The sequence below is a fragment of the Ylistrum balloti genome, unplaced genomic scaffold (genome assembly GCF_031769215.1).
Source record: "Ylistrum balloti isolate Yb309-2 unplaced genomic scaffold, AGI_CSIRO_Ybal_v1 Utg370110, whole genome shotgun sequence".
NCBI classification, from domain to species: Eukaryota; Metazoa; Mollusca; class Bivalvia; order Pectinida; family Pectinidae; genus Ylistrum; species Ylistrum balloti.
In genome coordinates, this window is record NW_026782132.1 from 1,416,301 (window position 1) to 1,439,780 (window position 23,480).

General features: G+C 35.5%; 2 protein-coding genes across 2 annotated transcripts; both read left to right on the forward strand.

Moving 5' to 3' along the window:
- The first annotated feature begins 1,277 nt into the window (after positions 1 to 1,277).
- LOC132550167 (apolipoprotein D-like) lies at positions 1,278 to 3,528 on the forward strand. The gene is made up of 4 exons (XM_060214184.1): positions 1,278 to 1,301; positions 1,794 to 2,064; positions 2,261 to 2,325; positions 3,310 to 3,528. Exons 1-4 carry the CDS (start codon positions 1,278 to 1,280, stop codon positions 3,526 to 3,528), a joined length of 579 nt encoding a protein of 192 aa, XP_060070167.1.
- Positions 3,529 to 6,571: 3,043 nt separating this feature from the next.
- LOC132550198 (low-density lipoprotein receptor-related protein 6-like) lies at positions 6,572 to 22,627 on the forward strand. Its single transcript, XM_060214231.1, has 20 exons — positions 6,572 to 6,605; positions 6,875 to 6,934; positions 7,850 to 7,932; positions 9,745 to 9,816; positions 9,957 to 10,125; positions 10,592 to 10,766; positions 11,136 to 11,314; positions 11,437 to 11,676; positions 11,788 to 11,956; positions 16,677 to 16,804; positions 17,017 to 17,173; positions 17,427 to 17,536; positions 18,020 to 18,203; positions 18,525 to 18,703; positions 19,565 to 19,804; positions 20,483 to 20,651; positions 20,995 to 21,125; positions 21,607 to 21,763; positions 22,220 to 22,331; positions 22,575 to 22,627. Exons 1-19 carry the CDS (start codon positions 6,572 to 6,574, stop codon positions 22,323 to 22,325), a joined length of 2,742 nt encoding a protein of 913 aa, XP_060070214.1. The 3' UTR covers positions 22,326 to 22,331; positions 22,575 to 22,627.
- Positions 22,628 to 23,480: the final 853 nt, after the last annotated feature.

The following is a 23,480-nucleotide window of genomic DNA, read 5'->3' on the forward strand; positions in this document are numbered from 1 at the left end:
CAAGAAGGATACAGTAGTTTTCAAAGAAAAAATACAAACTTTACAAAAAATCATACATTGGGGACATCATATGTAACTTCTACATCTTATGTGCAGAACAGGGAAGTGTAAATGACGCGTGCACAAATGTGAATGGTTGTTACCGTTGTGTGTTTATTTGGTGTGTGTGTGTACCATTGCCAACATGATGTCGTATATGTAGTTTTATTATTAAAGTCTTAGACTATCTACACATGTACTTCGATAAGACCATTGATTGATCAATTCTATCGAATTCTAGTCACTAAAATTTCATTAATCAATAGTGTACCCTTCATCTATGACTTTTGAACAAATATGATATACAATAAAAGCATCACTGACGAGTCCTCGAAAGACAAAACAACTGCATGATGCAGTTTAATTCATTTTTTGGCCTCTAACTCAGTTTTGCTTGTATAAACTTGTATATAAATATGCTAGTTCTAGTGTAAATCGTTACTTCAAAATATTCCAGGTCATTGAAATAGAAATGATATCGATCACTTGAAGACAGGAATCTAGTAAACACGTACAGACGAAGTGCTTTATCTTACTAGATATTGTTTCATAACCAATGGTCACATACATTAACACGTGTCCTCGCCAATGACCTTACGTACATGTAAATACAGACTTTAGAGTACTGTCAGCCTAACAAACAAAAGCATAACACTCAAAAGATAGACATTAAAACAATGCCAAACTCATAGTTTTCAATCACATCATTGACAGACATGCGTGCTGCCTTAGTACTGGATCTCTTAATAAAACATCAATATCTATGTTCACGAATAATAAATCTATTCTTGATTTCAATCAGTTATCTATCCATGAAAACATCTCACATTTTAGGTTTTTTTTTCAAAATACAAGTTAATCTCGTCGATACTTAACATAGCCTTCTTGACACGACAGAATAATCATATTTATTTATGGGACGGGCTTATAAAGATATGGTTTTGTTTATCTATTTTCATGTTGACTATTTTTTAGCTTGTTTACAATTATTACGGCTTATGAATATGAGGATCATGTAGCAGTATTCTGAAAAATGGAAAACAAATAAGATAAAAGAAGGCATTTATCAGTTAAATCCTCGCCAGTAAGCTAACCAAAGATGATAGTTTGGAATCCTGATAAGACTCTCGTTGGTCAACATGTGCCTCGTGTGCTATATATATATAGGCAGTCAGAGCCATGAAATAAGTCAGTAGCGAACAAAGACATCATCTGATCTACACCTCTGAATCAAAAAAATGTATACCTTACTGATTGTACAGGTAAGCTGACCATCAGCTCCGTTATCTAAGGGTAATGCTTATCAACTTACAATATGTTTATAAGTTTTCATGTAAAGTTTTTATATATATTTGATCTCATGATTGTGCGAAAAATATTCTAATTGGGAACATACTGTTGATAGATTAATGAAAGAGCTGTCCATTGGAAACAGCATTCATAATGTAATGTGAATGTTATTTCTTGTAGTTGAAATGTTGATTGATATCTGTAATTATATATATAACTGAATGAAATCCGATTATTGACAAAAGGGGGCGCTTACTATTGACGATCATACTTTAACTTACTACACTTATATCCATACACGAATCCTGTTTATTCTGAAGAATGTCAAACTATGCAGCATTAAATGGTAGGGAAGGCAATGCTTATTTAGCCGATTTCATTCATATAACGATTACAAAGTGTTAGTCAATAGTAAAGATTGTATTACACAACACTCTATTATCACAAACTTTCTAATTTAACAGGTCATATGTGTAGGTATCTCTCATGCCTTTCTCGTGTCTGCTTCCGGGTGCATGGCTCCTCCTCCCTCATCCAATTTTACCAATGAACGTTACAATGGATTGTGGTATGAAATAGGTAAGATCCAGACAGCAGGAGGAGGGTTCTTTGAAAAGGATTGCGTATGTACCACTATAGGAATCCAACCTAAAGCCGGCGCTACAAATGGGGATGCAAGTGCTTTTAATAGCTGCCGAAAGTTATCTCCGACTGGAGATTTTCTAAATGCTACAGGTAAGATAAATGACAACAGGAGTTTATTAATATATCAATATATAATTTATATTGAATACATATTTGTGTCTTTATTTTACTTTCTGCCATTTTGAAATGATGATATTCCTTGCCCTTTATTTTTACCATTGATATACAGGATATAAACAATAATATAAATTTACGTGTGATTTATCTAAATTTTCTTTTTAAATAGGTGCTCTGACAGGTGAAGTTGTCCCTGGGCATTGGAAAGAAGGCTTTTTCTTCCTTGCACCAAAGGTATTTGATTTCTTTTATCTCGATCTTCCCAATTCGAAACCAAAATTATCATATCAAAATGAGCATTAAACAAAAGTCTGATAAAAACTAAAGGTAAGAATTTTTGTAATTTGCAATGGTTTTTTTAGTAAATAAATAGAAACAGGTAGATATTTGTCAGTAGAACCATTATACATTTGTGTCTCATTTAAAACACATCGTCAGCTGCAGTGTAATATCAAAGTATTCCAACGTTTAAGGACACAATCGAATTTCCGGTAGAAAATTCATGTTTATATACTGCCATATAATCAAAGAAATAGTACTATGAAATGTCAGAGTTTAGGAGAGGAGAATTAAATGTTGAAATATAGAAGGGGACTGAAGAATATCAAGGTTCAACTGATTTTTTTCATGAATGGATTTCAGTATAATTTAGTTCAGAATGAAGAGCAGAACGAGAATTTCGTATATATATTATGAGCCGGTGCCAAATTTTATCAAGACTTTATGGAATTTTAGACGATTAAGTGAATCTCTTTGTCAATGTGATGACAAATCCGTTAATTGAATTTACTAGTCAATGTGATTAAAAAATCCATTAATTGAATTTCTTTGCCCGTGTGACTTCAATTTCATTTATCGAATTTCTTTGTCAATGTGATTACAAATCTGCTAATTGATATTTTTTGTCAATGTGATTATAAAACCGTTAATTGAATCTTTTTGTCAATGTGATTACAAATCCGTTAATTGAATTTAGTTGTCAATGTGATTACAAATCCGTTAATTGGATAACTTTGTCAATGTGGTTACAAATCCATTGATTGAATCTTTTTGTCCAGGTGACTACAATTTCATTTATTGAATTTCTTTGTCAATTTAATTACAAATCTGCTAATTGATTAAATAAATTGAATATCTTTGTCCATGTGCATTCTTGATAGGCTATCATTGTATGACTATGTTTAGTAGATATAATTGTATATTCTTTTCCTGTTTCAGGCTGATTACACAGTCATCTACTTGGATGATAATTACGCCATTGAGTACGACTGTACTTCCGCTTTCTTCATGACAAATTACTGTATCCATTTGTTGGCAAGAAAACCCACAGCCGACGCAGCTGCAGTGACCATGCTACTGGACTTTGCTAACGCACTTAAGCTTAATACAGACCAACTCATTTATCAGCCTACTGTGCAGACTGGGTGTTGGTCATAATGTATCGTCAAATTCTTGTAAGATCAACTCCTACTAAAGTTTGCAAACTTTTTTTCACTGCCGAAGAAATGTTTAGCATTTAGTGAAATAGAAATAGAAATTTAACAAGACATACTGAGAGGGCCACTTTTTGGTTTTTCGGTCGGACCAGGAAGACATTTCCTATCATTTAAATACACTACGTCATTGTGTTGATTTACGTTTTGATTGTTTACGGAGCCGAGGTAAGGTAAATTCTGATTGCTCTTGTGTAAAAAAGAAATGAGTACTGGCTGGTTAAAGAACGCCCATGTGTGGAACATTCATGCATAAAAATGTAGTGTTATCGTTTCATAATTCACCGTTAGTTTAGCACATACAACATGTTATAATGTATTACATGAAGTTACGATTACTTATTGGTTGATGTTGTATTCATTTATCTGTATACTTGCGTTAGTGTGTCATCTTTGATATCTTAATATTGATATAAAATAAAATTGTTTTACTGATTCAAATTATCTTGTTTTGAAAACTTGTAAATCTTTTTATCAAATAACATTGCAATAAAGTATCAATTAGCACATCATTCAATATTATGACTTTTTAAAAGTGATCGTATGAGCGTGTTTTTTATATAAGAAACTTAAGCTTTAGCAGTATTTTCTCAATACAATGTCTTATACATTCATTAAGAAAATAATGTATTCTAAAATTATATTCTATCTTCCTGAGTTATTCATTGTTCTGAAATTATTTTCTGTCTTCTAGACTTATCATTTTCTTAAATTACATCTTTATCTTTTTTTATTGTATAAAATATGTACGTTCTTTTACAATTATCTGTACGAAAGCTAATATTCCAATCAAGATCGACCTTTAACATGACCAATTTAAAATTACACAAATATACTATATAACTAACCCATAGCTAGTCGTTACATTTCAACACAAAATCTGCCACGAAAGAGCCTCCACAATTCTTCCCACTACCAGAGTTACGTAACTTGCATTATTTACCTTTTGATATTTTCATTCTCATGTATGTTCTATTATGAATCATTCTTACATCACTTTTAACATCATATTTCCCTTCCAGAAAACAAAAAAAAAAAATCACAATTTCAATAGTCTACTTATAATGTTTTCCATTGCAATTATATTTTCCATATGTCATTGAATTTTGATATTTTAAGTTGGTATGTTGGTTGCCCTTGAAAAACTCTTATCGGATATTCATATTGCCAATACAAAGATATGAAACGCCAAAAGAGCCAATATGAAAAGCCATTACACGATGCCAAGATATACTATGGTGTTTGTTCATCATCACTAAATGCGAAATTTAGAGTATAACATAAACACGTATAAAACTATCACAAGGTTGACATAGAAGAATGAATTATAACCTTATGAATTTAAATAACAAGAAAATACCAATATGTAGCATTAAAAGCATGCAACTTCATTTCACACAAGGAAATAAAAAAAAGTTCAAAAAAAGAAATTATTGTGGGGTCCATAAATCTTCTCGATAGTCTTCATCAACGTTCATCTACCGAACTCCTGTGCTGCCAATATGCATGTAAGATGTCGCCATCTATCAAGGAAATCGGAGTCCTTGGAACAATTAGTTAACTTCCCTACCAGGTTCTAATTCGTTGAAGCAGTGGCATGGTTCAGAGTTTGCATATGTACATTCTTTTGAAATTATTAGATATTAGATAAATACGGATACTTCACCAAAAAAGTCAGAAATAGGGCTTACAAGGGAATATTCTAATATGCTTTTAGAATTCAGGTTCAGAACAACGGCAAAGCTTCAGCTCTGACCCAAATTCAGCACCATCGAAGAAAATACATACATATGGTTTATATCCATACATATAGTTGTGCTGGTTGTTAAAATAGTTCTATTTTGTTTGAGGTATAAAGAAAAGTTACATTAGTGTTAACAGTTCAAGATACCTCAAATAATTTTCCAATGATATAATATTTTGACAACCTTGGCATTAGGTCAATAAAATTTATATCAGAACTCAACAAATCTCAAAACTAAAATTGCATGAAAATCGAACATAATCCGCGTTAGACAGAAAGTATAACAGGTAGGTAGAAGGGACAAAAATTAAGATACTGCTTAGCTAAGCGGTGAGAAGGGCTGACGAAAGAACAATTCACGTCATTGTCAGTCATAGATATTACTCATAAAAAAAAGAAAGATGGACGCCCGACCACGCAGTCACAAATAGCGACCACACTGTCAGGCGTAGATACATAGATAACCAGTCAATATGCTGTTCAATGACATAGATAAGAGAACAAAGACACGTAATGCATCACATAAAAAAACATTTTGTTGACCTCTACACTAGTACATATTAAGTATTGTTAGGCCACTAAATATTTAGGGATTATTTGATTCTAGGCATCCATGAATGTATCACAGCCTGATGTATACCTAAACAACTTCCTGGTAGCCATTTATTGCCTTCATAGTATATACAAGGAAGCAAGCTGTGACTGTTTTTCTTTTTTTTTTTACCTATTTATCCATGGTCAAGACAAAATTATCCGAATCTCTATTTATGTCATAGAAATTTTACTTTTCCATATATGATTCCAATTTTTGTGAGTGCTCATATGAATATCAGTCTTTCCATTGTCCAGTGTTTGTCATTGTACTCCAAAATTATACTGATCTGCTATACCGAAATTTACTTTCAAAAATGATCTGAAACCCGTAAAGAATAGCTTCAAATTGTATTAAAACAGTTAATGTTACGAATATACTTCAGGTGTTTAAGCACCCATACCAGATACTCGTTGAAGTTATCTGGTAAACTTATCCCACGGTTTTCGCATTTACATGTAGAAAAGGACAACAGCAACAAACTTGTATGAAATTAATTGCCGAAAAGCAGACTCCTTATTTGAATTGCATTGACCTATCAGGAAGTTAACGTTTAAGATAAGGTTATCTTCAGACTGTCACGTGATCCAGTCGTCTGTAGTTTATAAAGATCTGGTCAGGTCCGGTGTCCTTGTCCAGCGATCTGCCGAAATGGAGCTCCTCCGAACAACCTTACTGCTGGCAGGTAAGTGTAGTAGAATCAGGCGTGATCTATCAGTGTTACTAGCATAAAATGTATTGTTATATCAATTAAGATACTAAAACTTGCGTTGTTTACATGTACATACAAGTTGCTAAAAATAAAAATAATGACAATGACGTGATGTCGGGGAAGTTCGTTTAAACATTTTATTCGTGTCCTTATACTTTAATTTATAGACCTCCTAAATTCCACTTTATTTCATTTTCCTTTTTGCAACTGTAACTCTTTGCATGTTATGGCTGTTTTTTCAGTCGTGCCGGTACTTGTTCTTTGCCTACCGTATTCAGAAGATGTCTCGCACAGCAAGCGTTGTAAGTATTTTCTCGGTACCATATATATACAATAATGAAAATAGGAGCATTTCACAATCAAGAATAAATGTTAACAGATAAAAGGAAGGCATTTCTCACTTGCCCAAAAGTTTGAGGGGCTATCATTGTTAAGAAAATTACCGATAGGTCAAGACACAGCAACATTATTCTAAACAGATAACAGGAAACGCTTGCCTAAGCACCACCCACAATTCTTGGAATTATGAAGTACTAAGGTGATTATTGACTATACCAAGAGTATCATTTTCAAACGTGTATCACACATTAATTTTAATTGGCATTGTATCACTTCAAGGAAGATGAACATATCTATATAACACTGATGTAAAAATGAAATAAAAATATGGCAAACTCGAAAATTCTGTTTGGGCTCTTAAAGGCACAACGTGCCGCTGGGATATACAAAATTAGATGCGAAACCGTTATTTATGCAGATTATGTATAAAAAGTTTTTGACAAACACATCAAAAATTATAACAGAAAGAAATATGTTTAGACATATCGAGTTTTCTCGTACATGAAGCAGTTAAATCTCACTCTCTAACCAGGTGCTAGATTTGTCTGACCTATGCTTTAAGGTCTCTGTTCCTAATTTATAACCGCAAATTGGATTTATTTGTAATTGTGCGTTATTGGATGTAATTATGCCTCATTTTGCAATGCGTCCCAAACGTTTGTCATTGTGTTACGAACACTAGTGAAGGAAACTCTTTGGCATTGTCTTGTTTCCCGAAAATTCTTTGTCTTCTTTCCCTGGCAATTTTTTGTCTTGTTTTCATGACGATTGTTTTGTCATTTTTTTAGGCAAAGATTTGTCTTGTTTTCATGTTTTCATCTTGTAATCATTACAGAGTTTAATCTTTTTTCATGGTAACATCTGGTCTTGTTTTGCAGCCTCGGGTCCGTTATGTTTGGCGTGTTCTTTGTCTGACCATCCCAGCCAGTGCAGTAAGACGGTTCGCTGTGAGGAAGATGAGGTAAGGTGAGAATGGTGACGGACGGACGGCGGAAGGGCGTATATAGGCTACGTAACTGTTACACAGATACATGCGCAATTTCTTGTTAAGGGTGTACTTCTCTTAGAAGTGAAAAAAGTCCAGTATTAAATTTATTTCTGATGTTTTTTTTAAATGGTGTGATTAAATTAAAAGCAAACGCTCAATATTTTGTTGCCTACTTTTACCGTTAAGGGCGCCAAAAAAGCATAACAGGAAATAGTTAATTTCCATATATTATTTCTTATATTTATTTTAAAAATTACATTCATCTTTTAATAAAAGGTAAAGGGTATGGTACTTGGATATTACTTATTTAACCATCTTCTAGTATTAATATTTGAGATATTTTCAACGATACTTTTCATGGTTAAACAGAGAGGGTCTCTGTGGTTTATAGTTTCGCCCAAACAGTTTCCCCGAGATCAAGAGTCGGGTCCTACAAATCTGGGAAAGTAATCAGAATTCACGAATTTGAACAAAGTGATTTAAGGCGATAATTCATGCTGAATTTAACTGAAATCTACATAAGACTTCCAGAGACATACTCAAGGGAAGTAGCGACCAGAAAATGCTGAAATGTTGAGCTATAACCCGAATCACGCCGTATGCTGCGTTGTCAAAAATGTAGTATACAAAAACAAAAAAATTCAAGATATTGTGTTGGAATTCATTTTATATTGAATTATGACTTACTTCCGGTCAAAATACCAGAGGAGCACATCCTTATGGTCTTAAAAACCAAGCACTGTTAATTAAATTTCATTTAATATAAATGATCTTACAAGGATACCGACATGCATCGTGAAGGTACCATTCTAAAGTGCCATGCCTACTCCATGCTAAGGTAGTGATATCATAGATAAGAAATCAGACTTAGATAAAAACATTGCCTATGGTAACCTTGGCTGTCCTTAACCTTAGCCAGTCCATATCAAAACCGTTCACTTACATGTCCTGATTATTAACATCGAGAAGGTGTGCAACTAGATCTAGAAACTAGGACATTATATCATAAATTAATTAAATAGATAAGTTTGAAAATAATCCAGTATGCGATCCACGTAGTTTGAGCGGAAACATTCTGTTTACCACGTTCTATACGAGTAGGCTTGCTCAACTCTGGAATGTTTATGTATCTAGAATAATTGACAAAAACACATTTACTACATAGTGAAACGTGAGTAAAATGTTAAATCAAATATGATTTTGAAACCAGCATTGATCAAGGTACCGATAATAATATTATCATACAGACAACTCCAACAAATGATCTAGATAGTCTAGATAGTCACGTCCGCGCTTCCCGAATCTTTGGTGTTTACTTGCCGCAGTTGATTAAAGGGCATGTTCCTAATATCACGATTTTCGTGGGAGGTGTCGACAGCTGACAGATAAACTAACAACACTGAGCTTTAAGAAATATGGGTTTATCAAGAGTACGTGGAATCTGTAACATAATATTATAGGGAAATATTACATTATCTTTTGCTTAATGCACTTAAAATTACTTGACTTTAAGCACTTAAACTAAGATTTTATATGGCCGATATTGTCGATACAGCAGAATCTACTTACCTTCCCGGAAACCCTGATACCATATACCTTATACATTTTCACGGGTCTCCGTACAAATCGTTCCTTTTTCAGAATTCTCTCTTTTGTTTCCTCTAGTTTGAGTTTGAATTGAAATTCTATTGACTCTTCTGGGGCGTCTTGTTCGTGTCGATTTTGGACGGAATTTGCACTATTGCTGACGTTCAATATGATGCATTCGCAACTTAATACTTACAGGTATGTTACGTGGAAAAGGTGACGATTTCGGGAACGACGGACAAATTCAATCAAGGATGCACTAGGGGACAGGTATGTCTGAGTTATTATAAATACTAAAATATTATTTACTTACTCGGGAAACTCAAGAATATTTTTGCATAGAACAGTTTGCAACTAAAATTTATTGTGTTATTTAAATTTCAACTTTCTTTTATTTCTTTCCTTTTTAGATGTGTACATCTTACTTCGGAGCAGTAGGTCCACAAGTAGGGAAAAGAGAGAACAGCCGGCCACGTTCTGTACCCGGGAACAAAAACAAACGGGTGATACCTATATGTAATAAATGCTGTACTGGTGATCTATGCAACACTAACGAGTGTGGTGCTGGAGCTACAACAGGTAAATAGGTCAACAAAATCAAACAAAGTAACAGCAGTTTTAATAGGTCAAGGACAAGAAAAAAATACATCAGAAATACATTGACATTAAGTAAACAGTCCAATCAAAGATACGCTGAGAAAAAAATGTAAAATGAATCAACGATAGATAAATAGATTGACAACGGGTCAGAGAGAAATGAATATATTAAAGGAAGCAAAATAGGTCGATGAGAGTTATATGAATCGGTATCAGGTAACTAGGTCACCGATAAATAAATATATTATCAAAACATAATCAGATCAATAGCTAAAAACGTCATCTAAAGTTAAAAAGGTCAATGCCAAAATACCTTGACTACATCTTGTAAAAGTGTATTAATCACTGACAACATTATTTCTTACACCCTATAAACGTAAAGCACGTGTCCACCATTAACATTTGAATTAAATTTTTTAGCTTTTTTAAGTGTTATTATTTTTCATAGATCCTCCTCCAACTGTGTCACCCAACAGTACTACCTGGGTCCGATTAATCGGAGGCTCGAATCCCTATGAAGGTCGTGTAGAAGTGTTCCATTCCGGCCGATGGGGAACAGTATGTGATGATCATTGGGGTGGAGAAGAGGCTGCCGTAGTTTGTGGAATGCTCGGTTTTGGACGGTATTTGATACAATTTAATATATTATAATTTTGTAATGAAGGTTCAACGTAGCAGTAATTATGTATTGGAATGATTCAGGATCTATTACAATACAAATTTCTTTAATTACATAATGTTAACATCCCTGGACGAACACGAGTAGCATTTTAAAGCGTCTTGCATTTTTAACTGAAACTTTGTTTTTCTAAGACAGCACAAAATCACCAGTAGAATGGATAATCATAGTAAAAAAATTTTCCATGTCAACGGAAAAATTCTTTGCTAGCAAAAAATAAAGACAATCTATTAATTCCTTTCCGATGCTAATCACTTATACTGAAATGACGACTTAAATAATGTAATGTAACGACAGTGTTGTTGCATTGTAGTGATGGAGCCGGAGCAGTACCAGCCGCTGGGTTCGGAAATGCGCCAAGCTATGCCCGTATTTGGCTCGACGAAGTTAACTGCACTGGAACCGAAACTCTGATAGATCAATGTCAACACAACGGCTGGGGTGTCAATGACTGCTACCATAACGAGGATGCGGGTGTAGTGTGTTCTCCAAGTAATTTTATTTATCTATTTTTTATCTAAGAACACGTCTTTTGCTTTCATCGAAAACTGCAACTCATTTTCTTTACCAAAATCTTTTCGTATTCATATTACTATGTATATTATATTCCTCAGTGAGAAATCAGGACAACTTCATACTTCTTGTGGATACTGGAGTCGGCGGCCTTATCTTTCGCATGGACATCGACACGCAGAGTTTCTCTCCTATACCGATGAACCCTCTGTATTCACCTTCAGCTATCGACTATGACCCCACAGAGGCCCGTATCTACTTCGTCGACCCGACTCTCCGACAGCTCCTTAGCGTGCACTTTAGCGGTACCGACATCCGGGAACTTGAGCAGCTTGATGAAAGTAAGTTAGCCTCCAGGGAGAATTACACAGTTCACACTTAGTTGTATGATAATTCTAATAAAATAGAAATCGCAGCAAAATAATACTGCTTTGTCCCGTATTAAATTGTAGATGCTGATTTGGAGAAGATATGTGTAGACCCTATCAACAAGGTTCTATTCTACGCTGATACTGGAAATAACTTCATTGCATCCATTAATCTTGACGGAAGTGACTTTACAATTCTCGCTAATGATACAGTAGACGAGCCACGAGACTTAACTGTAGATCCCCAGAACAGGTACGTTTTCATGATTAAAATGGATCGTTTCATTAGACGTTTCATGTTAACATTTCTATAAAAGCGTAATGATATATTTTCCGATTTTAACTCTTCAAAAAATACGATAAATGACCGAAATTTGACAGTAGAATGTTTCGTTCAAACAGACGTTTCAGTTCTACAACACACAAATATTATAATTGGGATGTTTACTTTGTAGAAGATATGATTGTTGTTGATGTACACTGGTTGGTTTTACTGAATGGGTCATTGTTACTAAATCACCTGTTATTTAAAATTAACAGTTAGTTTAGAGGATAGGTGTTCTATGACAAATACATCCCTCTTCTATGGGAGGGATAGGTCGCAATAATAAAACACCTTTTGTCTATAAACTTAAAATGCCCAATCAAATATTCAAGGATTTAAATTTTATCGTGATTTAATGTCACGAAAACGGTACTTTTTATAAATCGTTTCAACACGTATTGCACTATGTTTTAAAGAGAAACTTAAGCACTTCCTCCACCATGTTGTATAGAGAAACTTAAGCACTTCCTCCACCATGTTTTATAGAGAAACTTAAGCTCTTCCTCCACCATGTTTTATAGAGAAACTTTAGCTCTTCCTCCACCATGTTGTATAGAGAAACTTAAGCACTTCCTCCACCATGTTTTATAGAGAAACTTAAGCTCTTCCTCCACCATGTTTTATAGAGAAACTTTAGCTCTTCCTCCACCATGTTGTATAGAGAAACTTAAGCACTTCCTCCGCCATGTTTTATAGAGAAACTTAAGCTCTTCCTCCACCATGTTGTATAGAGAAACTTTAGCTCTTCCTCCACCATGTTTTATAGAGAAACTTAAGCACTTCCTCCACCATGTTTTATAGAGAAACTTAAGCACTTCCTCCACCATGTTTTATAGAGAAAATTAAGCACTTCCTCCACCTTGGTTTAAAGAGAAACTTAAGCTCTTCCTCCACCATGTTCTAAAGAGAAACTTTAGCTCTTCCTCCACCATGTTTTATAGAGAAACTTAAGCACTTCCTCCATCATGTTTTAGAGAGAAACTTTAGCTCTTCCTCCACCATGTTGTATAGAGAAACTTAAGCACTTCCTCCACCATGTTTTAAAGAGAAACTTAAGCTCTTCTTCCACCATGTTTTATAGAGAAACTTAAGCTCTTCCTCCACCATGTTTTAAAGAGAAACTTATTATCTTCCTCCACCATGTTTTATAGAGAAACTTAAGCACTTCCTCCACCATGTTGTATAGAGAAACTTAAGCTCTTCCTCCACCATGTTGTATAGAGAAACTTAAGCTCTTCCTCCACCATGTTGTATAGAGAAACTTAAGCTCTTTAAGAAACTTAAGCACTTCCTCCACCATGTTGTATAGAGAAACTTAAGCTCTTCCTCCACCATGTTGTATAGAGAAACTTAAGCTCTTCCTCCACCATGTTTTATAGAGAAACTTAAGCTCTTCCTCCACCATGTTGTATAGAGAAACTTTAGCTCTTCCTCCACCATGTTTTATAGAGAAACTTAAGCACTTCCTCCACCATGTTTTATAGAGAAACTTAAGCACTTCCTCCACCATGTTGTATAGAGAAACTTAAGCTCTTCCTCCACCATGTTTTATAGAGAAACTTAAGCACTTCCTCCACCATGTTTTAAAGAGAAACTTAAGCACTTCCTCCACCATGTTTTATAGAGAAACTTTAGCTCTTCCTCCACCATGTTTAATAGAGAAACTTAAGCTCTTCCTCCACCATGTTGTATAGAGAAACTTAAGCACTTCCTCCACCATGTTTTATAGAGAAACTTAAGCTCTTCCTCCACCATGTTTTATAGAGAAACTTAAGCTCTTCCTCCACCATGTTGTATAGAGAAACTTAAGCTCTTCCTCCACCATGTTGTATAGAGAAACTTTAGCTCTTCCTCCACCATGTTTTATAGAGAAACTTAAGCACTTCCTCCACCATGTTTTATAGAGAAACTTAAGCACTTCCTCCACCATGTTGTATAGAGAAACTTAAGCTCTTCCTCCACCATGTTTTATAGAGAAACTTAAGCACTTCCTCCACCATGTTTTAAAGAGAAACTTAAGCACTTCCTCCACCATGTTTTATAGAGAAACTTTAGCTCTTCCTCCACCATGTTTAATAGAGAAACTTAAGCTCTTCCTCCACCATGTTGTATAGAGAAACTTAAGCACTTCCTCCACCATGTTTTATAGAGAAACTTAAGCTCTTCCTCCACCATGTTTTATAGAGAAACTTAAGCTCTTCCTCCACCATGTTTTATAGAGAAACTTAAGCACTTCCTCCACCATGTTTTATAGAGAAACTTAAGCACTTCCTCCACCATGTTTTATAGAGAAACTTAAGCACTTCCTCCACCATGTTGTATAGAGAAACTTAAGCACTTCCTCCACCATGTTTTATAGAGAAACTTAAGCTCTTCCTCCACCATGTTTTATAGAGAAACTTAAGCACTTCCTCCACCATGTTTTATAGAGAAACTTAAGCACTTCCTCCACCATGTTTTAAAGAGAAACTTAAGCACTTCCTCCACCATGTTTAATAGAGAAACTTAAGCTCTTCCTCCACCATGTTTTATAGAGAAACTTAAGCACTTCCTCCACCATGTTTTATAGAGAAACTTTAGCTCTTCCTCCACCATGTTTTATAGAGAAACTTAAGCACTTCCTCCACCATGTTTTATAGAGAAACTTAAGCACTTCCTCCACCATGTTGTATAGAGAAACTTACTTCCTCCACCATGTTTTATAGAGAAACTTAAGCTCTTCCTCCACCATGTTTTATAGAGAAACTTAAGCACTTCCTCCACCATGTTTTATAGAGAAACTTAAGCACTTCCTCCACCATGTTTTAAAGAGAAACTTAAGCACTTCCTCCACCATGTTTAATAGAGAAACTTAAGCTCTTCCTCCACCATGTTTTAAAGAGAAACTTATGCACTTCCTCCACCATGTTTAATAGAGAAACTTAAGCACTTCCTCCACCATGTTGTATAGAGAAACTTAAGCTCTTCTTCCACCATGTTTTATAGAGAAACTTAAGCTCTTCCTCCACCATGTTGTATAGAGAAACTTAAGCACTTCCTCCACCATGTTTTTAAGAGAAACTTTAGCTCTTCCTCCACCATGTTTTATAGAGAAACTTAAGCACTTCCTCCACCATGTTTTATAGAGAAACTTAAGCACTTCCTCCACCATGTTTTATAGAGAAACTTAAGCACTTCCTCCACCATGTTTTTAAGAGAAACTTAAGCACTTCCTCCACCATGTTTTATAGAGAAACTTAAGCACTTCCTCCACCATGTTTTATAGAGAAACTTAAGCACTTCCTCCACCATGTTTTATAGAGAAACTTAAGCACTTCCTCCACCATGTTTTATAGAGAAACTTAAGCACTTCCTCCACCATGTTTTATAGAGAAACTTAAGCTATTCCTCCACAACGTTGTATAGAGAAACTTAAGCACTTCCTCCACCATGTTTTATAGAGAAACTTAAGCACTTCCTCCGCCATGTTGTATAGAGAAACTTTAGCTCTTCCTCCACCATGTTTTATAGAGAAACTTAAGCTCTTCCTCCACCATGTTGTATAGAGAAACTTTAGCTCTTCCTCCACCATGTTGTATAGAGAAACTTTAGCTCTTCCTCCACCATGTTGTATAGAGAAACTTAAGCACTTCCTCCGCCATGTTGTATAGAGAAACTTTAGCTCTTCCTCCACCATGTTGTATAGAGAAACTTAAGCACTTCCTCCACCATGTTTTATAGAGAAACTTAAGCACTTCTTCCACCATGTTTTATAGAGAAACTTAAGCACTTCCTCCACCATGTTTTATAGAGAAACTTTAGCTATTCCTCCACAACGTTGTATAGAGAAACTTAAGCACTTCCTCCACCATGTTGTATAGAGAAACTTAAGCACTTCCTCCACCATGTTGTATAGAGAAACTTAAGCTCTTCCTCCACCATGTTTTATAGAGAAACTTAAGCTCTTCCTCCACAATGTTTTATAGAGAAACTTTAGCTCTTCCTCCACCATGTTTTATAGAGAAACTTAAGCTCTTCCTCCACAACGTTGTATAGAGAAACTTAAGCACTTCCTCCACCATGTTGTATAGAGAAACTTAAGCTCTTCCTCCACAATGTTTTATAGAGAAACTTTAGCTCTTCCTCCACCATGTTGTATAGAGAAACTTAAGCACTTCCTCCACCATGTTGTATAGAGAAACTTAAGCACTTCCTCCACCATGTTTTATAGAGAAACTTAAGCTCTTCCTCCACAATGTTTTATAGAGAAACTTTAGCTCTTCCTCCACCATGTTGTATAGAGAAACTTAAGCACTTCCTCCACCATGTTGTATAGAGAAACTTTAGCTCTTCCTGCACCATGTTTTAAATGCTTATAACCATAGCAATCTATAAGCAAATATCAGACACTCTGTTGGCCCGGACAGAAAAAAGTCAGGGGCCTTACTGTTGGAGAAAACCGGAGTACCTAGGGAAAACCCACGCGACTAGACATTTGACCCAATATCTTCACACTGAGAACATCAACCCTGGTTGCCGGGGAGAAAGGAGAGTGTGTTAAATGTACAATGATTTTAGTCCTGAGTACAAATAAATATATCTCTTGAATTAATTACGTGACAAACATCGAAATATAAACGACATGACAGATTAAGCGGTGTCTTTATAGGGTGGTGTACTGGACAGATTGGGGAGCCACACCTAAGATCGAGAAGATGAACTACGATGGAACCGGAAGACAGACAATAGCCACTGACAACATGAAATGGCCAAATGGACTCGCATTAGATTATACCAGTATGATATCACTTTCTGTACATAGATTTTAGAGCAAGGAAAATATTGGTCAAATAATGAAAAATAATACCGTACATCTTTTATACGTTGAAATTCGCACTCGACATCGAGATGAAATAAAGATATAATGGGGAAATACACAGGCGGTACTATCTTAAACAGATAATAAGTACGCTTGTCAACATACAATCATTTTCCTTTGATTTTTGTAGCAAGAAAACTCTACTTTGTGGATGCTAGTACTGACCAAATAGAGGAGATGAATACAGACGGATCTGACCGTCAAGTTATCCTGACTGACCCTGGTTCGCATATGTTCGCGCTTTCGCTTTACAAACAATACATATACTACACCGACCTCACCAGGAGGTAGGTAAACATTAAATATAGGTTACAATTTGTTGTTCACCGAAGAATGCATTACTGTTCTTTAGTATTTACAGCGAAGACCGTAGTTACATCTCGTTGATATTCTAGAGGATTTTATATAACCAACATTTTCGAGATGATAAATTGGTCATTGATCAAAATATGACGTAGGGAAAGGTAAATATTTGTATTATTTTTCAGTTTATTACTTATAAGAACGACAAACAATTATTCATTAACACGTACATTTTAGTTCCGTAATGAGAGTAAATAAGGACGGAACTGGACTGACAACAGTTGGACCGCCATCCTTCAAAACGCTGGCAGATATCCACGTACACCATTATGGTTCAGGCATGCCAGGTCAGTTATTCATTTCTGCGAGGTATCCTTTTAGTTAATACACAATATATAAAGCATCATTTATTACATTTAAGTCGGTGAAATATAGAGATATTACATTGATAAACGTGTTATTTTTCACTAGTGAACACTTTGAGCACTTGATGTGGTTACGTCATCAATGTGTGCACTTTCCCGTGGTCCAGATGTGGTTACGTCATCAATGTGTGCACTTTCCCGTGGTCTACAGGTAGTTACGTCATCAATGTGTGCACTTTTCCCGTGGTCTAGATGTTGAAACGCCATCACTGTGTGTACTTTCCTGTGGTCTAGATGTTGAAACGTCATCACTGTGTGCACTTTTCCTGTGGTCTAGATGTTGAAACGTCATCACTGTGTGCACTTTTCTCTCGGTCTAGATATGATTACATCAATACTGTGTGCATTTTCCCGCGGTCTCGATGTGGTTACGTCATCTCTATGTGTACTTTTCATATACTCAAGGTGTGGTTACGCCAGCACCCATTGTACAGGATGAGACACATATGTTTGTGCGATTGCTGGGAAAAGGAAATCATAACGAAGGTTTGGTTGAAGTTTACGCGAACGGCGTGTGGGGCACCATTTGTGACGACGGTTGGACAAATGCAGACGCCAGCGTAATCTGTGAAATGATGGGCTTTGGCAAGTATGTGTTTCTTCTTTTACATGACTGTATGCGACATAAAACATGATACTTTAAACCCAGAATGATAATTAGCGGAAACAAGGCCAGATCATCCTTAGTATATTTGGAGAACACAAAAGAGTTTATTGTCCAAAAAGGATTAGATTTTGGAAAATTTGAATGCACATCAGACACAATGCCAAATGAAATTATAAAAGAGTGCTCAAAGACATGAATTTATTCGGATACATAATTGCTAAGTTATGTAGCTTATACGGGATGTGCAGCCATTGCTACAAGAAACTGGCAACAGTTGGTAATGTTTTTTATACAATGTTGTAGGTCTAACGCTGTGGCTGTAAATGAGTCCTTCTATGGAAGTGACGGCAGTGTTCTAATCTTTTTGGATGAGGTCAACTGTACTGGAGACGAGTCCCATATTGCACAATGCACATTACCGAGTGATTGGGGAGTACACGACTGCCGTCACAGCGAAGATGCTGGAGTCAACTGTCATTTAGGTACTCATCAGTTTTATCAAGCATATACGATGACTACATAAGAAATTATCATTATTTCTATAGTTATTTATAGGTAGCATAGCCATTTGTTAAAGGGTTTGTTTTTGTTTTGTACGTACATCGAAGTGTGTATAATGACCAACCAGACCGTGTACTCATCAGGAAGCATACAAACCACGATCAAATATTGGTAAATACATTGTAGTTGGTGAGCTCCATCTAGAGACTATCCAACGCCATGTCAGAGGGGAAAGGAATCGGAGAATAACAATGGATGTTTTGTACCTTTAATTCTGTTTACCTAAATGTAAACAACTCGAGACATAAGATAACGGAATCCACATTTGTTGTCTAGATCAACTTCTAAGATTAGGTGGCCAACATGTGTTATTACTGTTGTAACTATCACTTTGCGTGTGTGGTTTCTTTTTACAACGACATACAATATTTTCATCTAAATGTAGATACCTCGATACATAAGATGACGAAATCCACAATTGTTGTCTAGAGCAACTTCTAAGATTAGGTAGCATACATATGTTGTTATAGCAGTTGTAACAGGTGTGTGTGTGTGTGTGTGTGTGTGTGTGTGTGTGTGTGTGTGTGTGTGTGTGTGTTTTGTTTTGTTTTTTTTTTACATCAGACATACTAAAGTTTTAAATACACGTTTAACCGCAGCAAAGTTTATTTATCGGATTCAGTCCTTATCATGGAGAGATTTTCCATACTCTTCAGTTTCTGTTGTATATAGGTGTGTGGTATCGAACTGCTGTTTCCAAATTACTTGCAGTTTTTCCCCAGAATTTGATAACATTATAAAACTTTGTATACACTGTTTTGTTAATCTTACCTTTATTACAGATCCAAATTCGATCAAGAGCTTTGTGTTGATGGCCGATTCTTACACATCTGAGATTTATCGAATGGATTTGGAAACCGGAAGTTACTCAGCTATTCCAAATAACAATGTGTATTCTCCCATTGCTATCGACTACGATCCTGTAAGCCACGATGTGTTTTATACCGACGTTAGAGTGGGTGTCATCAGAAAGACGTCCCTAGATGGCGCCACCCAGTCGGATCTGTTGCAGCTCAACAGAAGTATGACAATACTTTAAATTGCATATAAAATCTCTCATTCAGAATAACGTGTTAGAAGCCATGCAAGTCATAATATCAAGATTTTTTAAAACAAAAATTGGTGATGTTGGAAACTCTAGGAACACAAGAATATTTCATTCCGAATGATATGTAATACTTAAGTGGTTAAGCTATCGGCGTCATTGCTGTTAGGATTGTTTACTCAAACTTCATCAAAGTATTATTTGGTTAAACTGGATAACATCTTAATCTTAAATTTGGTCTGATCCAACAAAAGCAGCGTTGAATAATATTTGCGTTGATATGAATATAACTGTTCTTCACTATTTTTTAACACCTTACTTGATGATTATCTCGCATTCAATGACATGTCCAAAAATGTTTTCGTTAAAACATAAACTTCGATGTCATAGTTCGACGTACCAGGGAGCATAGAAGGGAATTGGAGTGCTGTTTAAAAATCTGTTTCCCTTTATTTGGTACATATGAATAATATGACATGACGTGCGCAGATGTGTGTCACATACTTACAACATCTTTACCCTAGCTTTAAATACAATATAACGAGTGTACATGCGTGAGAGTACATAAGTACGCACCCGATGAAAATTTAAAAAAAAAAAAAAAAAAAACTTATGTCCCACCTGTACTTCCGTACTAAATAAAATACATTTACAGTTTCTACTCCGGATGGTCTGGTCGTTGACGAAACAAATCGCCTGTTATTTTACACCGATACCGGAAATGATGTCATCAGTAAAGTAGGCATTGATGGTACAGGTAATACTAATATCATCACAAGCAACTTAGATGAACCCAGAGCGATCGCCCTTGACGAAAAGAATCAGTAAGCTTTTAAAATATTGTTTCCTGTGTTTTTCAAGTCAACGTCAATGTTCAGTGCATGCTGATATGTTATATGAGATATATATATAATGGAAAATCACAATTTAATATTTCGCAATAGAGATGGAGAAATGAATTACAAATGATTATCAGCACCCTGTCAAGTAAGAAGAATTACCACTAAGGAGCACCGTTCTTTCGTTTGGAAACAGATGTCTGGATTTGGATCCTTTCTTATACGAACAATGTTTCTGTATTACAATGTTCTGTAATGTACGTCTTCTTATTGGTTCATAACCAGTTAAAACTGTATATGTGATCTCTAAGTGATGTCTCTCACCTAGGGTGATATATTGGACAGACTGGGGAAGTGACCCCAAGATTGAAAAAGCTAACTATGACGGGAGTGCCAGACAAGTTATCGCCAATGGTACTGGACTTAAACTGCCAAACGGACTTACCTTCGATGAAAAAGGTATACAGAAATTCACACCAGTTACGATTACTGCAAAACGGTAAAGTGCTTCACACAAAGTTAAAGTTTTTCGTAGAGACAATGCATATGTGATGCGTGCTGTGTGTAATCGAGTTCTTATTGCTACCTTACCATAAAGTAACTCATTATAATGTATTCACTAGAACTGAAATCGAGCTACTAGCAGTATACTCCGTTTGATTATCAGAAGCATGGACATTTCTCATCACTTATAACAAATACCCCCTTGATAGGATATTGAGTACAAAAAGGTCATGTCAATCATTGTGTAGCGTTGTCACTTTCCTTGTAAGAATAAGTTGAATCTTGTATATCACAAACTCGAACAGGATTTTTTTCAGGAGAATAAAATCTACACTTAATATTTATGGGTAACATGCAGTATCTTATGCCTTGATGCAAGTATTTAAAAGTATCCTTGGTAGCGGTATCACAATACAGGATTTTCCTTCTATTTCAGACAGCAAGCTTTACTTCTGTGACGCGGGAACCAACAAGATAGAAGTCATGAATACTGATGGCAGTAACAGAAGGACACTGTTCGAGGACTCCGGGGCTCACTTCTTCGGTGTGGACACTGACGAACAATACATCTATTTCTCCGACTGGACCAAAGAGTGAGTGATGAGGAAGGAAACCTGTCCCTACATAGGGCGTCTGATATGGCGCATTCATGGGTGATTGGTACTTAGCTAGAAATATGTACCTACACTGGGCGTTTAATATGGCGCATTCATGGGTGATTGGTACTAGAAATATGTACCTACACTGGGCGTTTAATATGGCGCATTCATGGGTGATTGGTACTTAGCTAGAAATATGTACCTACATATAGCGCTTAATGTGCCGCATTCACAAGTGAATGGTACGCTTGTACTTATCTCGTTTAGAATAGAAAATATACTTTAGTAATAAGTTGTGTCATTATAATAAAACAAGCATTCTAATTATCTAGGGTTTTATTGCCAAAAAGGGACAATATTCGCCACGAAAAAAAAAGTTAAAATCTACCTTAAATCATTATAGTAATAATATTGATGATATTGATAAAACATTGATAATTATCGTTCCAGTGGAGTGATGAAGATACAGAAGGATGGAGAGGCCGAGATTCCTATCGGTCCGCCAAGCTTCGTTCGTCTTAACGGAGTAGCTGTTCACAAGGCCAACTCTGTCTAAATTCTCGTAGGTATAACAATTTTATATAGACTAAAACAAAACCATATGTAAGATACGGCGTATGACCCAGCACAAATCATTCCGACAGGTTCTCCAATACTGTTTGATGTTGCTAACTTTTTGAGGTTTTGAAACAAGGTAGCACCTAATTTCGCTAATTCGCTTCCCCGTTCCTTCAGTTGAGCCCTTGGCTTTCCGCAGTTTAATGAATTACTGAATACATACTTAATTGAAATGTTTCTTTTTCAGCCCAGCATAAGAGTTCACATAGGTGCAAGTAACAACTGGAGGACTGATAAAATTGTTGAGTGAACAGAGATTATTTTCAATTTTTATTGTTACAATGAAAAAATTTATGATAGAGAAAAGCCGTGTTTTTTGTTTTGTTTTTAATATGAAAATACGTTGTAGTATTTGTTTAAATGATTCGTTAAGACTAGGAGGGGAGCGTCCACAAATATTTGACATATAGTCCAGCTTTACAAACACTTATATTGATTGCAATGTAAACTCTTCTCCATATATTTTTCGAAAGGGGTACACTGTACATGTACACAGAAATCTTGCTAGTGTGGCAACTTTTCAGAGTGCATGTTAATGATACAGACCTACCTCGATTATATTGGAATCATAAACCATTAAATACTCAGATTTATCGCTAGTTTTTTCTACCAACCTTTCCTAACATTTTTCTGTAATATTTGATCAGTTACAATCGTAATCACGAAAATTTTATTTCTTTCACTTATTTTTAGACATCAGCAAAAGACACATCGATACTGGTTAATTAACCTGTATGTAAAATCACTTTAATTTCATTTAGGTCGGCATGAATCGTCCGGTGTGACATAAGAGAACGAAGCAGATTTAACTACACGTTAGAGTGAATAAGAATTGAGTTGCATTCATATTGTTACATTGCATACCACAGTTAAAGACGTCAAGATTCCTTTTGATAAACCATGAACATTATTTTCTCAAAAACATTTCTTCTGTAAGAAAGTTGGCCTTTTCACACCTTTAACGATGTTTGGTTTCATTCCAAAGCTTATATTGCGAAGCTAAATGCCACTAGTGCGATCTACTGAGAATTGTCATAAAACGGTATACTTGTTAGGTTTTGTGCTAAGGAATTCGTCCGTTCAATTGACACTC

Bases quoted from the DNA above. Each gene is read 5' to 3' on its own strand.
- LOC132550198 (XM_060214231.1), top strand. From the start codon at position 6,572: ATGGAGCTCCTCCGAACAACCTTACTGCTGGCAG. The intron at 19,805-20,482 runs GTATGACAATAC...ATACATTTACAG, and splicing joins TCTGTTGCAGCTCAACAGAA to TTTCTACTCCGGATGGTCTG. The intron at 21,764-22,219 runs GTGAGTGATGAG...TTATCGTTCCAG, and splicing joins TTCTCCGACTGGACCAAAGA to TGGAGTGATGAAGATACAGA.
- LOC132550167 (XM_060214184.1), top strand. From the start codon at position 1,278: ATGTATACCTTACTGATTGTACAG. The intron at 2,065-2,260 runs GTAAGATAAATG...CTTTTTAAATAG, and splicing joins AGATTTTCTAAATGCTACAG to GTGCTCTGACAGGTGAAGTT. The intron at 2,326-3,309 runs GTATTTGATTTC...TTCCTGTTTCAG, and splicing joins TTTTCTTCCTTGCACCAAAG to GCTGATTACACAGTCATCTA.